At 36.9% G+C, this 13,114-nt stretch overlaps 1 protein-coding gene across 1 annotated transcript in view; it reads right to left on the reverse strand.

Moving 5' to 3' along the window:
• Positions 1 to 13,114, reverse strand: part of HSD17B12 (hydroxysteroid 17-beta dehydrogenase 12) — a 169,452-nt gene that overhangs the window by 96,754 nt on the left and 59,584 nt on the right. Inside the window, exon 3 of the mRNA XM_060104367.1 lies at positions 9,135 to 9,210. Coding sequence (XP_059960350.1) covers positions 9,135 to 9,210 — 76 coding nt within the window. The remainder of the gene's footprint in view (positions 1 to 9,134; positions 9,211 to 13,114) is intronic.

Raw genomic sequence — 13,114 nt, forward strand, 5'->3', positions numbered from 1 at the left:
TTAAAAATAATAAAATTGTTAACATATATTTTACACCCAAACTATCTCTGGTACTTCCCAGATAGCCACTAGGTAGCACTATTGAGCAAGGAGGCTATTAGGAAGAACTAAATATGTATTCTCCATATTTTTAATTAGCTTAACTCTATCATGAGAGCTGCCCTGTTTACAAAGCCCATAATATGGGCAGACCCATGGTGTAACTAATAATGAATATGGTTCAACACTTGTATACCTTTCAGGGTGGACAGAACATATTCATGATCCTGTGCGAAGACTGGCACAATGACGTAAAGAAAATGATTTCTAAGATTATGTTTATAAGTATTAAATACTCTTGTTAATTGGTGGCATGTTTAAAACACACTTTATAAAAGTCCCTAGAGATGTATTTATCAATGCCTTTAGTGTCCATCATTAAGGCCTGTGCCCTCAGGATAATCACTGACTAAATCATTAATTAGGGGCTTCCCTGGTGGCGCAGTGGTAGACAGTCCGCCTGCCAATGCAGGGGACACGGGTTCGTGCCCCGGTCCGGGAAGATCCCACATACCACGGAGTGGCTGGGCCCATGAGCCATGGCCGCTGAGCCTGCGCATCCGGAGCCTGTGCTCCGCAACGAGAGAGGCCGCAACAGTGAGAGGCCCATTAATTAGCTGTATATTATACCCCAATCGGGGATTCCATTCTGACAGTTAATTACTGTAATAAATTAATGAGAGACCAGTTAATATCAGTCTTATTAACAGGTGGTTTCTACTTTTCCTTCAAGCATGCCAAAAGGCCAGGTCATAAGCTGGAGGTGAGAAAATTGAGTCTGTAGGATGAAACATTCAAAGAAGAAAGCCTGGATAAAGGCCTATATCAGTATTCTTGACTATTACTGACTCATGGGTCAGGCTTCCTGCCTAGTGTAACCCAACATCACCACCAAGAGCAGACTCTTGGACAGACTACCAGAAACCTGAGTCAGCATTTACCAGACTCTTTAATTCGAAAATCAGACACTTTGTAAAGCCACGCTGCTGACCCAAGATTCAATGCAACAAGAATTAATTCTGCAAGACTGAATGGAACCCATGAGGGAAATTTAATAGTAGTTTTGAGAAAATACCTTTCTCCTTCAGTTTTCACTAAAGTCTCATGGTGGCCGGCTATCCTTGGGCAAATTGGAATGAAACACTCTTTGAATGATATGTTCCTCCTACTGATCCCTCTGAATTCAGGAAAAGCATTCTCTGGGACATCTTAATATACCTTACAAAATGTGGCAGACTATATTTTCCAAATCCAGATTTTATTTTCAAAAAAATATCTCCCTTCCCACATGTTCTCCAAGGTTACTACATCACGCCCCCATCAAGAGGTGGTATCTTTTCCTCTCCGCACTGAATCCGAGCAGGCTCATCGCTGCTTTGACCAACAGAGTATAGCAAAAGCAACACCATATAAATTCTGAAAGTAGGTCACCAAAAGATATCAGCTTCTCCCTGGTTCTCTCAGGACATTCACTCTGAGGAAAGACAGCTACCATGTAAGAAGTCCAACTACCCTGTGATGGACATGCTGGAGAAGCTACATGAAGGCACGGCAGTCAACAGTCCCAGCTATGCCATGGCACCAAACTGGGAAGAAGCCATCTCAGATCTTCCAGACCAGACAATCCACCCGCTAAGTATCAATGAGTGACCTCAGTAATGCTATGACGGGCAAAAAATTGTCCCCCGAGCCTCGGCAAAATTCCTGACCAGCAGAATTTGTGAGTATCTCAAACCGTTATTTTACATTGATAAGTTTGGGGTAGTTTGTTATGTGGCAATAGTAACTGGAACAAAAACTAGTAAATTGTTAGGTTGATTGAAAGATGGAAATTGTGTAGAAAATACAGCACATTTTTTTACGTTTTTTTTTTTTTTGATGTGGACTATTTTTAAAGTCTTTATTGAATTTGTTACAATATTGCTTGTTTTATGTTTTGGTTTTTTGGCTGCAAGGCATGTGGGATCTTAGCTCCCCGACCAAGGATTGAACCGGCAACCCCTGCATTGGCAGGCAAAGTCTTAACCACTGGACCGCCAGGCAAGTCCCTACAACTCATACTCATTGGCCTTGTCTGCAAACCTAATCAGGACAATGGTCACATATTACACAACATGTCTTTACCGAGTTCTTTTACTTTACATGGCAATGTAATTATTTGCATAAGCTCACTAAGAATCTATCTTTCTCTCTACCAGGATATAATTAGACAAAACAAATTTGTAACTACCACCATGCCAGAAATGTTTCACTTAATAATAAATCTCACTTAATTAGGCATGACAAGCCCACTAGTAAGGAATTACACTCCCATATGGAGAAATAATGCTTCAAAGACCTGCCAGAAAACTATCCTGGTACCTGCTCTGTGGCTTGAGGAGTCTCAGTCTTATAGGTAGCACAGAATGTCACTTTCTGGAAGGCCAGGAACATTGAGCTATTTGAGGAACTTGGAGTAAGAGGATACTTCTGCAGTCACAGGTACTACAGGCAAAATCATTAGAGGCAAACTGAATGATTTTTTGGTTCCTGACCTTGAAATAGGTGAATTCGAAGGGCAATAAAAATATTTCTGGCACTACAGAAGTGATATATATACATATATGACTCTAGAGGCTGCATGAGATTAACTCTAATCCTACTATCACGTGGTTCTAGTTTTTTTGGGGTTTTTTTGTTTGTTTGTTTTTAATATTTATTTATTTATTTGGCTGCGCCGGGTCTTAGTTGCAGCACATGGGCTCTTAGTTGCGGCATGCAGGATCTAGTTCCCTGACCAGGGATCGAACCCAGGCCCCCTGCATTGGGAGCACAGAGTCTTAACCACTGGAACACCAGGGGAGTCCCAGTTCTAGTTTTATTAAACACAAAACAAAAAGATCTTTATGTGTTCAATAATGCCTCATTGTCCTTACGTAGCTGAAATAAGCTAAATATACCAAAGCACCATATTAACAATACTGATAGTGCATCAGAAAACCATGGAACAAACATGTTTGGTCAAATCCACACCTTAACTGCACAGATATAATCATAGGTAAGGACTGAAAAAGTGAAACTGATACTGTTCACCTTAACCTATTCCTCTGTCGACTACAGACCAGTAAGATTTACATTTCTAAAAGCTTTGCATTTCAAGAAATAAAGCCATGAAATTTCAGGGCCATCCTGAAGGTTTTCACCCTGACGTAAGTCACAAAACAAAGAAACATCAGGGCTTCCCCTGGTGGCACAGTGGTTGAGAGTCCGCCTGCCGATGCAGGGGACACGGGTTCGTGCCCCAGTCCAGGAAGATCCCACATGTCGCGGAGCGGCTGGGCCCATGAGCCATGGCCGCTGAGCCTGCGCGTCCAGAGCCTGTGCTCCGCAACGGGAGAGGCCACAACAGTGAGAGGCCCGTGTACAGCAAAAAAAAAAAAAAAAAAATTATCCAGGAGGTTTTTTTCCTTGACAAATCAAAATCGATAAAAATACTTAATACATTCATAATACTGGCTAACAATGATAATAAAATAAGCTTATTATATGTGTGATGACTTTCAGCGTGTCACTTTCAGTGACAGGTATCCTTACAAAGAACTGTAATTTCATCTAAACAGTCAATCCTGAGAAAGCAGTTATCCATTGTTGGCGAAACATTTAGTTCCCTACGAAATTGTATATAATCCTTTTAAATTTTTTCTGAAGAACATTGATGAGTAGACTGTCTTCCACATTCACCAGGAATTACTTCTCAAGGAATTACTTCTTAAGGAATTACTTCTTGGGGATAGAATCCCCAAGTTTGCATAATGACAGTGGCAAGTTAGAGGGTGAAAGGAGCCCTATTTCTCTCCAGTTGGCACTTAGTTTCTTTTTCAATCTCCACCTTCCCTCTGAGATAGGGAAGAAAGAGGGATGAGTTTAACCAACTGGAGTGAGTGTAAGAGCTGGACTAGGAGAGACAAGTTAGTCTAGTTAAAACTTTTTTGACTTCTGTTTCCTGACTGAACTCTGACTGATACAGAAATTGGTATCAGGAGTGGAAGCCCAAAATACAGACCTCAAAAGACTTTTATATTGGTTTGATGTGATGCAGTAGCATCACTACTAATCAAATTAACAGTGATTTTGCTGATTGTAGTAAAGTATCTACTGAAGAAGTGCCTTAAAGGATTTGAGTTTGGGAGAAATGATGACTACAAAGACTTGGAAAAGCACATCAAAACCACATGGAGATATCACCTCACACCTGTCACAATGGCTATCATAAAAAAGAACACAAATAACAAATGTTGGTCAGGATGTGGAGAAAAGGGAACCCTCCTACACTGTTGGTGGGAATGTAAATTGCTACAGCCACTATGGAGAACAGTATGAAGGTTTCTCAAAAAACTAAAAATAGAACTAGATGACCCAGCAATTCCACTCCTGGGTATATATTAAAAAAAAAACCCCAAAAATATTAATTCAAAAAGATCCATGCACCCCAATGTTCATAGCAGCATTATTTACAATTCCCAAGATATGGAAGCAACCTAAGTGTCCACCAATAGAGGAATGGATAAAGAACAGGAGGTGTATATATATACAATGGAATACTACTCAGCCATAAAAAAGAATGAAATTTTGCCATTTGCAGCAACGTGCATGGACTTGGAGGGTATTATGCTAAGTGAAATAAGTCAGATAGAGATAGACAAATACTGTAAGATATCACTTATATGTGGAATCTAAAAAGTACAACAAACTAGTGAATATAACAAAAAAGAACAAGACTCAGATAAAGAAAACAAACTAGTGGTTATAAGTGGGGAGAGGGAAGAGCAGAGGGGCAATACAGGGGTAGGGCATTAAGACATACAAACTACTAAGTATAAAATAAGCTACAAGGATATATTGTACAACATGAGGAATATAGCCAATATTTTATAATAACTATAAATGGAGTATAACCTTTAAAAATTGTGAATCACTGTACTGTATACCTGTAATATATACTATTGTCTATCAACTATACTTCAATAAAAATCAAAGACTGTGGTACGTGGCTTCTTCTGAATGCACTGGAGCTCTTACGGAAAGAAAATGACAAGCTTGGGTCTTTAAGCTTTCAAGCTCACATTTATGATCAGGATCCAGAGAACTTCTATGACAACCCCAATAAAAACTTTTATGTCTTATAGCCACAGAGCTCACCTGGCTAACATCAGATTTAACTGTGCCATCTGCAGAATTACAATGGAAGGTGAATTCCACAGATTCACCACGTTTCATGGATGAAAGCGAAACTGAATGAGAAAGAATGAGACCCTGAAACTGGAGACAAGGATATTTGGGTGGACTCTGCTGAAGCGCAAGAATCTGGATACACACACTGCCCCCTCAATGCTACTCTGAGCCTCCCTTGCCAGTGGAAATAGAAATAGCCTGCTCTCCTGTATCTGAAGAGATTAGCTTTCCCTGGCTTGAAAATCCTGTAATAACCTCACCATAGATATTGGGTTGGCCAAAAGTTCATTCGGGCTTTTCCCAAACGAGCTTTTTTGGCCAACCCAATATATGGGTAATTTGCTTGCAAGGGAATTCCTCTTCTCAAGACCTAGCTGGACCATCCCTTACCACCACCCGTAACAGGGTTATATACTGACATTCTCTGGGGAACAAGTACCAAGTCCGATTCATGAAGTAATAATTTATACACAAAAATAGCTGTCAAATTTTGCTAATTTGTATTGGTAGAAACCTAGAAAAATCTGTGTGAGAATAGATTCTAAGAGTGTTAGACTAAGGAAAACAAAATATAACACCACATTGGGCCAATATATTTTATGTGAGTCACTTACTAGAGATTTAGGATTTAACAGTTAGCTTATACAGCTAGAAGGGGCTCTAAGAGTTAACGTGTTGCTGACTGAAATTTGGACTCCATGATAGCCCACATTTAATAAGACAGGGAGGTCACAACTTCCCATGGCATAATCTAGAGTCAAGGACCCAAAAGCATAAGCAAATAGAAATGTTGGAGTGAATCTATCATTATAACTTACACACAATCCCTCTACCACTGTACCCCCAAGAGGGCCCAGTAGATAGCTCCTCACTACGGCTCCAGCTTGTCTATCATACGGGCAAGAGGTCATTAGTCTGGCCGTTTCACACTCTGCCAGTCATAAAATTTGCCATGTTGCTACAACATAAGAACTCCCCATTTTCTCTCTCTGGTCCCTTATTTTTTAAGTACCTTCATGGTACTTACTACAAACTGCGATTATTTATTTGTATTTTTTTGGTTTTGCTTATTTTGGTTTTGTTTATTTTTTTTTTCTATTTCTTTTTTCTGTCTCCTCCACTTGCATATATGTTCCATGAGGGCAAGGACAGCATCTATTTTGTTCACTACTGCATCCTAACTGCCTAGCACAGTACCTGGTACACAGGCATTCAATAAAGATTTGCTGAAGGCATAAACAGAGTTAGTCTGTCTTCACCAACATTAAATTCTGGTCCTTCCTTCTTCTGGAATACATAGGTTCAGGAAAACATTATCCTCTCAAAGATGATTTACATCTGAGTTAAAAACGTGTACAAACTTATAAATCTCCTCTGTGTATTTATTTCTTCAGCTTAGAATGGATGACCTGGTCTGCTGATATCACCTCTTCCATTAAATTTGTATCGTGCCCAGAAAAGCATTTTTCAAAATTTTCAACAACTAAAAAAAAAAATTTTTTTCCTCATAACAGAGGTCAATTCAGTGCCTTTACTATCTGTTCCTTCATGAAAAATGTTTGAACAGGATCCTGTCTTTCTCCAGAATCACATTTCTGTCCACAGTCATGTGTCACCTCATATCACAAGTTAACCAAATTCTCAAATATCATTAAAGTATATCTTCTGACTCACTGGGCAATTTTTGTACAGGTTGGAGCACTTGCTGTGAGTGTCGTGAGGTAGCTTTTCTTGTTTCTGAATCAAATAAGTGGTGGATTCATTCATAGCATAGCATTTCAAAATTCAACGTTCCATTTAATCAAAAGCTTCTATTTTCTGCCTATGAATGTTTATTTCTAGCAACTAGTAAGTGCATTCATTAACAGTCAGTTTTACACACACACACACACCCCACACACATATACACAACATTTTTATCACTATAAGAGTTATTATACACATGACTACAAGTAACTAAGAAAGAAACAGTACTAAGATCCAGGCAGTATGTTCAGTTCACCTACTACATAAGTAATAACTACCTCAGGCTCCTTAGTGTCATGGCTTAATTCAAATTCACACCTTAGCAAAACTACAAGATTCTGTATGTCTTGGAACTTCAGGGTTGGTTTTACATAGTTGAAACCTTGAAAGTTAAAATCCTTAAATGCCTGAGACTTATGAATATCTCACTTTTCTAAAGATTTGTGCTCTCAACATGGTTAAAAAAAAGAAAAAAGATTTAACATGCTAACGTTATACTAGGAATCTATGAAGATCTGTTTTTCACCTAAAGATAAAGTGCATCAATGTGTAATCTGTCCAACAGGACCAGCTATGGTCTGGGTAGAAATAATAACAAAAATATACACCTCACAAGGATGTTTGAAGGATCAAAGAGGATAATACATGTGAAGGAATAAATAAATAATAACGTACTATATAAATGTTAGTAGCAGGTGGTAATGTTAATAATAAAATAAGTATGTTGTGCACCTTAAACTGCCATAATGCTATATGTCAATTATATCTCAATAAAGCTGGGGAAAAAAATAACAGAAAAATACAGTAGATATCCTCTCTCATCTGAATGAATTAGGGCAGTTTGTTAGCTGGCTACATAGAGAAGTCAGTTACAGCAAGGAATCCTAGAAAATGATAAATACACACTGTAACCATTTTATTTTCATTTAAACCATGAATAACTGTAATTCTTTCACCAATCCTCTGTGTAGGGCCAAGTCCTTATCTGAGTTTAGATCTGCTACCTGGAATTCTAGTCTTTCTTATATAAACCACACTCATAATGCATTATTTATAATTGCAGTTTCAGCTCTCATAAAATGCAGCAAAAACTTCAACACATATGAAACAATCAAAACAAATTTCTTCTTACTTTTTATAGTTTTCTCCAATATTTTGAATTTTTCTTGTTTACCCCTAACTTGATAGCCAATTTTTTTTTTTTTTTTTTTTTTTTTTTTGGCTGCACCATGGGACTTCTGGGATCTTAGTTCCCAGACCAGGGATCGAACCCGGGCCCAGCAGTGAATGCGCTGAGTCCAAACGACTGGACCACCATGGAATTTCTGACAGCCAATTTCTAAAAAAACTTGCTTTTCTCAGTTTTTTCAGAGCTTTTAACTTAGTTCTTGTATTCCCCTTTTTAAATTAGTATTGCATCAGTTTACAGAATATTAATAACAAATGCACCCAGCATAAGTAAGTTTGGAAACAAATACAACTGACTGTTCATAAATAAACCATTTGACCTATAGGAATAAAAGTACACAAGCATCAAACTGAGAAGCCTACAGGTCACAAACAGTTAGCATACTGGGAACATGAGTCAGTACATTTTACCAAGGAAATGGACAACACTGGTTTATCCAGCTGGTTGGTTAACTGAATGTCAGTTGAAAGAGTTTTTGCCGTATTATAATTCAGGTTTCAAGCATAGCTAAGAAAAAAGTTCAAAGTAGTTTCCCTGTCACATGTATATATGCTACCTTTTGCATTTCTTCCTCAATCATATATGATATACCATTTAAAGACAACGAAGTCAAAGAGTAAAAAAATGCAAGAATATTTAAATGAAACAACAGAAAAGGAATTCAGATATTTAAGGAGAACATGATAAAATGATCAGAGAATTTGACTCCTGACAAAAGAACCTAAATGAGTCAGTTAAAGACATTTTAAGCAAATTATAATAGTCCTATATTAATTTGAAAAAACTGATGATCCATCTGTGAAACATCCCATTAACAGCACGAAAAAGCAGCTTTCTGAACTATAAATAATTATGTCAATGCTAGATATCTACTTGAAAACATTAAATTTAGACTAGCTATATTCCTTCTGTGATCATAACGGGAGGGAAGGGTGATGTGAGAACTTACTTATTTCACTGGAAACCTGGTTCAGTTTGTCCTGTGATCTGCTGATAAGGACAATCTTCATTCCACGCTTTGCTAACTAAAACAATAAAAGAGACACCAAACAGCTGAATGACACCTGCGTGTTTCACTTTAAAATGTAAATTATTGATAGATACAGTGTCACTTTAAGAAAATCTGACCATATGATAATCCAAGTTAAAAAACTAATAAACCCGAGTGCAATGAATGGGCAAAACAAAATGATTCCCCAAAGGGTTATCTTTCTCAATCAAGCTAATATATAAAAGTCATAGGGTTTTAGAAAAAGGAAGACTTTTACTTTTATTTTAGACTTGTCTATACTTATTTTTTTTACACCATAAGTATCTATTACTTTTTTAATTGAAAAATTAGCTTTAAAAATGTTTTCATTTTAGAGAGGATACATGAAGACTGCAGAACTGGCAAAGAAAACCACAGTTAAAATGTTAGGAATTCCTAAAAATTGAATCAATTTAAAAATGTTTATTTAAACATTAGACTTTATGGACTACAAGTGCAAACTAAGATAGTTTATTGGATGACTTAAAAAAGAATTTCCTGAAGGGTACCCTCTATGTACTTCCCCAGTGCTGTGTAAGTGCTTCATAGAATGAACGATTTATGGGAACATGGTTTCTACCCCAGAGACGCATAAATATAGTGGCAGAGGAAAAAAACACTGATATACACAGAACTTTTTAGTGAACTACTCCAGACAGTATATAAATGAGAATAAATTAGGTGCTATGAACTAAAAGTGATTTAGTGAACTAATTTTCCAGTCCTAAATCCTCAAGCCAACTTTTATTAACCATAGTACTGCAAATGAGAAGATATGGAAGAACATTTTTTTATAAAAATAATTAAGGTTGGTAATAATTTACTAAATTAATCATTTATAAAACATCTAAAGAACCCATGAATATATACTGATAGTTTTTCTAAAAAATGGGGGAGGAAGAACAAGGAAAAGCTGTTTTTTATAGAAAAACAGCATCTAATGTAAATGTAAAAGGACAGATATCATTATCATTAAAAAATTACTGGTTTTCTTCCCTAACTTAGGAAAGGAAATAGCCACCCAAGTCCAGGAAGCACAGTCCCAGGCAGGATAAACCCAAGGAGAAACACGCCAACACACATAGTAATCAAACTGACAAAAATTAAAGACAAAGAAAAATTATTGAAAGCAACAAGGGAAAAATGACAACATACAAGGGAACACCCACAAGGTTAAAAGCTGATTTCACAGCAGAAACTCTACAAGCCAAAAGGGAGTGGCATGATATATTTAAAGTGATGAAAGGGAAGAACCTAAAACCAAGATTACTCTACCTGGCAAGGATCTCATTCACATTCCACAGAGAAATCAAAAGCTTTACAGGAAAGCAAAAGCTAAGAGAACTCAGCACCATCAAACCAGCTCTACAACAAATGCTGAAGTAACTTCTCTAAGTGGGAAACACAAGAGAAGAAAAGGACGTACAAAAACAAACCCATAACAATTAAGAAAATGGTAATAGGAACATATATTACTGATAATTACCTTAAACGTACATGGATTAAATGCTCCAACCAAAAGACACAGGCTCGCTGAATGGATACAAAAACAAGACCCATATATATGCTGTCTACAAGAGACCAACTTCAGACCTAGGGACACATACAGACTGAAAGTGAGGGGATGGAAAAAGATACTCCATGCAAATGGAAATCAAAAGAAAGCTGGAGTAGCAATACTCTTATCAGATAAAATGGACTTTAAAATAAAGAATGTTACAAGAGACAAGGAAGGACACTACATAACGATCAAGGGATCAATCCAAGAAGATATAACAATTTTAAATATATTTGCACCCAACAAAGGAGCACCTCAACACATAAGGCAACTGCTAACAGCTATAAAAGAGGAAATCGACAGTAACACAATAATAGTGGGGGACTTTAACACCTCACTTACACCAATGGACAGATCATCCAGACAGAAAATTAACAAGGACACACAAGCTTTAAATGACACAATAGACCAGACAGATTTAATTGATATTTATAGGACATTCCATCCAAAAACAGCAGATTACACTGTCTTCTCAAGTGCACATGGAACATTCTCCAGGATAGATCACACCCTGGGTCACAAATCAAGCCTCAGTAAATTTCAGAAAATTGAAATCATATCAAGCATCTTTTCTGACCACAACGCTAGGAGATTAGAAATGAATTACAGGGAAAACAACGTAAAAAACACAAACACATGGAGGCTAAACAATACATTACTAAATAGCCAAGACATCACGGAAGAAAACAAAGAGGAAATCAAAAAATACCTAGAGACAAATTACAAAGAAAATATGACAATCCAAAACCTGCGGGATGCAGCAAAAGCAGTTCTAAGAGGGAAGTTTATAGCAATACAAGCCTACCTCAAGAAACAAGAAAAATCTCAAATAAACAATCTAACCTTACACCTAAAGGAACTACAGAAAGAACAACAAGCAAAACCCAAAGTTAGTAGAAGGAAAGAAATCATAAAGATCAGAGCAGAAATACATGAAATAGAAACGAAGAAAACAATAGCCAAGCTCAATAAGACTAAAAGCTGGTTCTTTGAGAAGATAAACAAAAGTGATAAACCTTTAGCCAGACTCATCAAGAAAAAGAGGGAGAGGACTCAAATCAATAAAATTAGGAATGCAAAAGAAGAAGTTACAATGGACACTGCAGAAATACAAAGCATCATAGGAGACTACTACAAGCAACTCTATGCCAATAAACTGGACAACCTGGAAGAAATGGACAAATTCTTAGAAAGGTATAACCTTTCAAGACTGAACCAGGAAGAAATAGAAAATATGAACAGACCAAGCACAAGTAATGAAATTGAAACTGTGATTAAAAATCTTCCAACAAACAAAAGCCCAGGACCAGATGGCTTCACAGGTGAATTCTATCAAACATTTAGAGAAAAGCTAACACACATCCTTCTCAAACTCTTCCAAAAAATTGCAGATGAAGGAATACTACCAAACTCATTCTATGAGGCCACCATCACCCTGATACCAAAACCAGACAGATACTACAAAAAAAGAAAATTAAAGACCAATATCACTGATGAATATAGATGCAAAAATCCTCAACAAAACACTAGCAAACAGAATCCAACAACACATTAAAAGGATCATACACCACGATCAAGTGGGATTTATACCAGGGATGCAAGGATTCTTCAATATACACAAATCAATGTGATACACCATATTAACAAATTGAAGAATAAAAACCATATGATCATCTCAATAGATGCTGGAAAAGCTTTTGACAAAATTCAACACCGATTTATGATAAAAACTCTCCAGAAAGTGGGCATAGAAGGAACCTACCTCAACATAATAAAGGTCATATAAGACAAACCCACAGCAAACACCATTCTCAATGGTGAAAAACTGAATGCATTTCCTCTAAGATCAGGAACAAGACAAGGATGTCCACTCTTGCCACTATTATTCAATATAGTTTTGGAAGTCCTAGGCATGGCAATCAGAGAAGAAAAAGAAATAAAAGGAATACAAATTGTCACTGTTTGCAGATGACATGATACTATACATAGAGAATCTGAAAGATGCCACCAGAAAACTACTAGAGCTAATCAATGAATCTGGTAAAGTTGCAGGATACAAAATGAATGCACAGAAATCTCTTGCATTCCTATACACTAATGATGAAAAATCTAAAAGAGAAATTAAGGAAACACTCCCATTTACCACTGCAACAAAAAGTATAAAATACCTAGGAATAAACCTACTTAGGGAGACAAAAGACCTGTATGCAGAAAACTATAAGACACTGATGAAAGAAATTAAAGATGATACAAACAGATGGAGAGATATACCATGTTCTTGGATTGGAAGAATCAATATTGTGAAAATGACTATACTACCCAAAGCAATCTACAGATTCAG

The sequence above is a fragment of the Mesoplodon densirostris genome, chromosome 7 (assembly GCF_025265405.1).
Source record: "Mesoplodon densirostris isolate mMesDen1 chromosome 7, mMesDen1 primary haplotype, whole genome shotgun sequence".
Taxonomy (NCBI): Eukaryota; Metazoa; Chordata; class Mammalia; order Artiodactyla; family Ziphiidae; genus Mesoplodon; species Mesoplodon densirostris.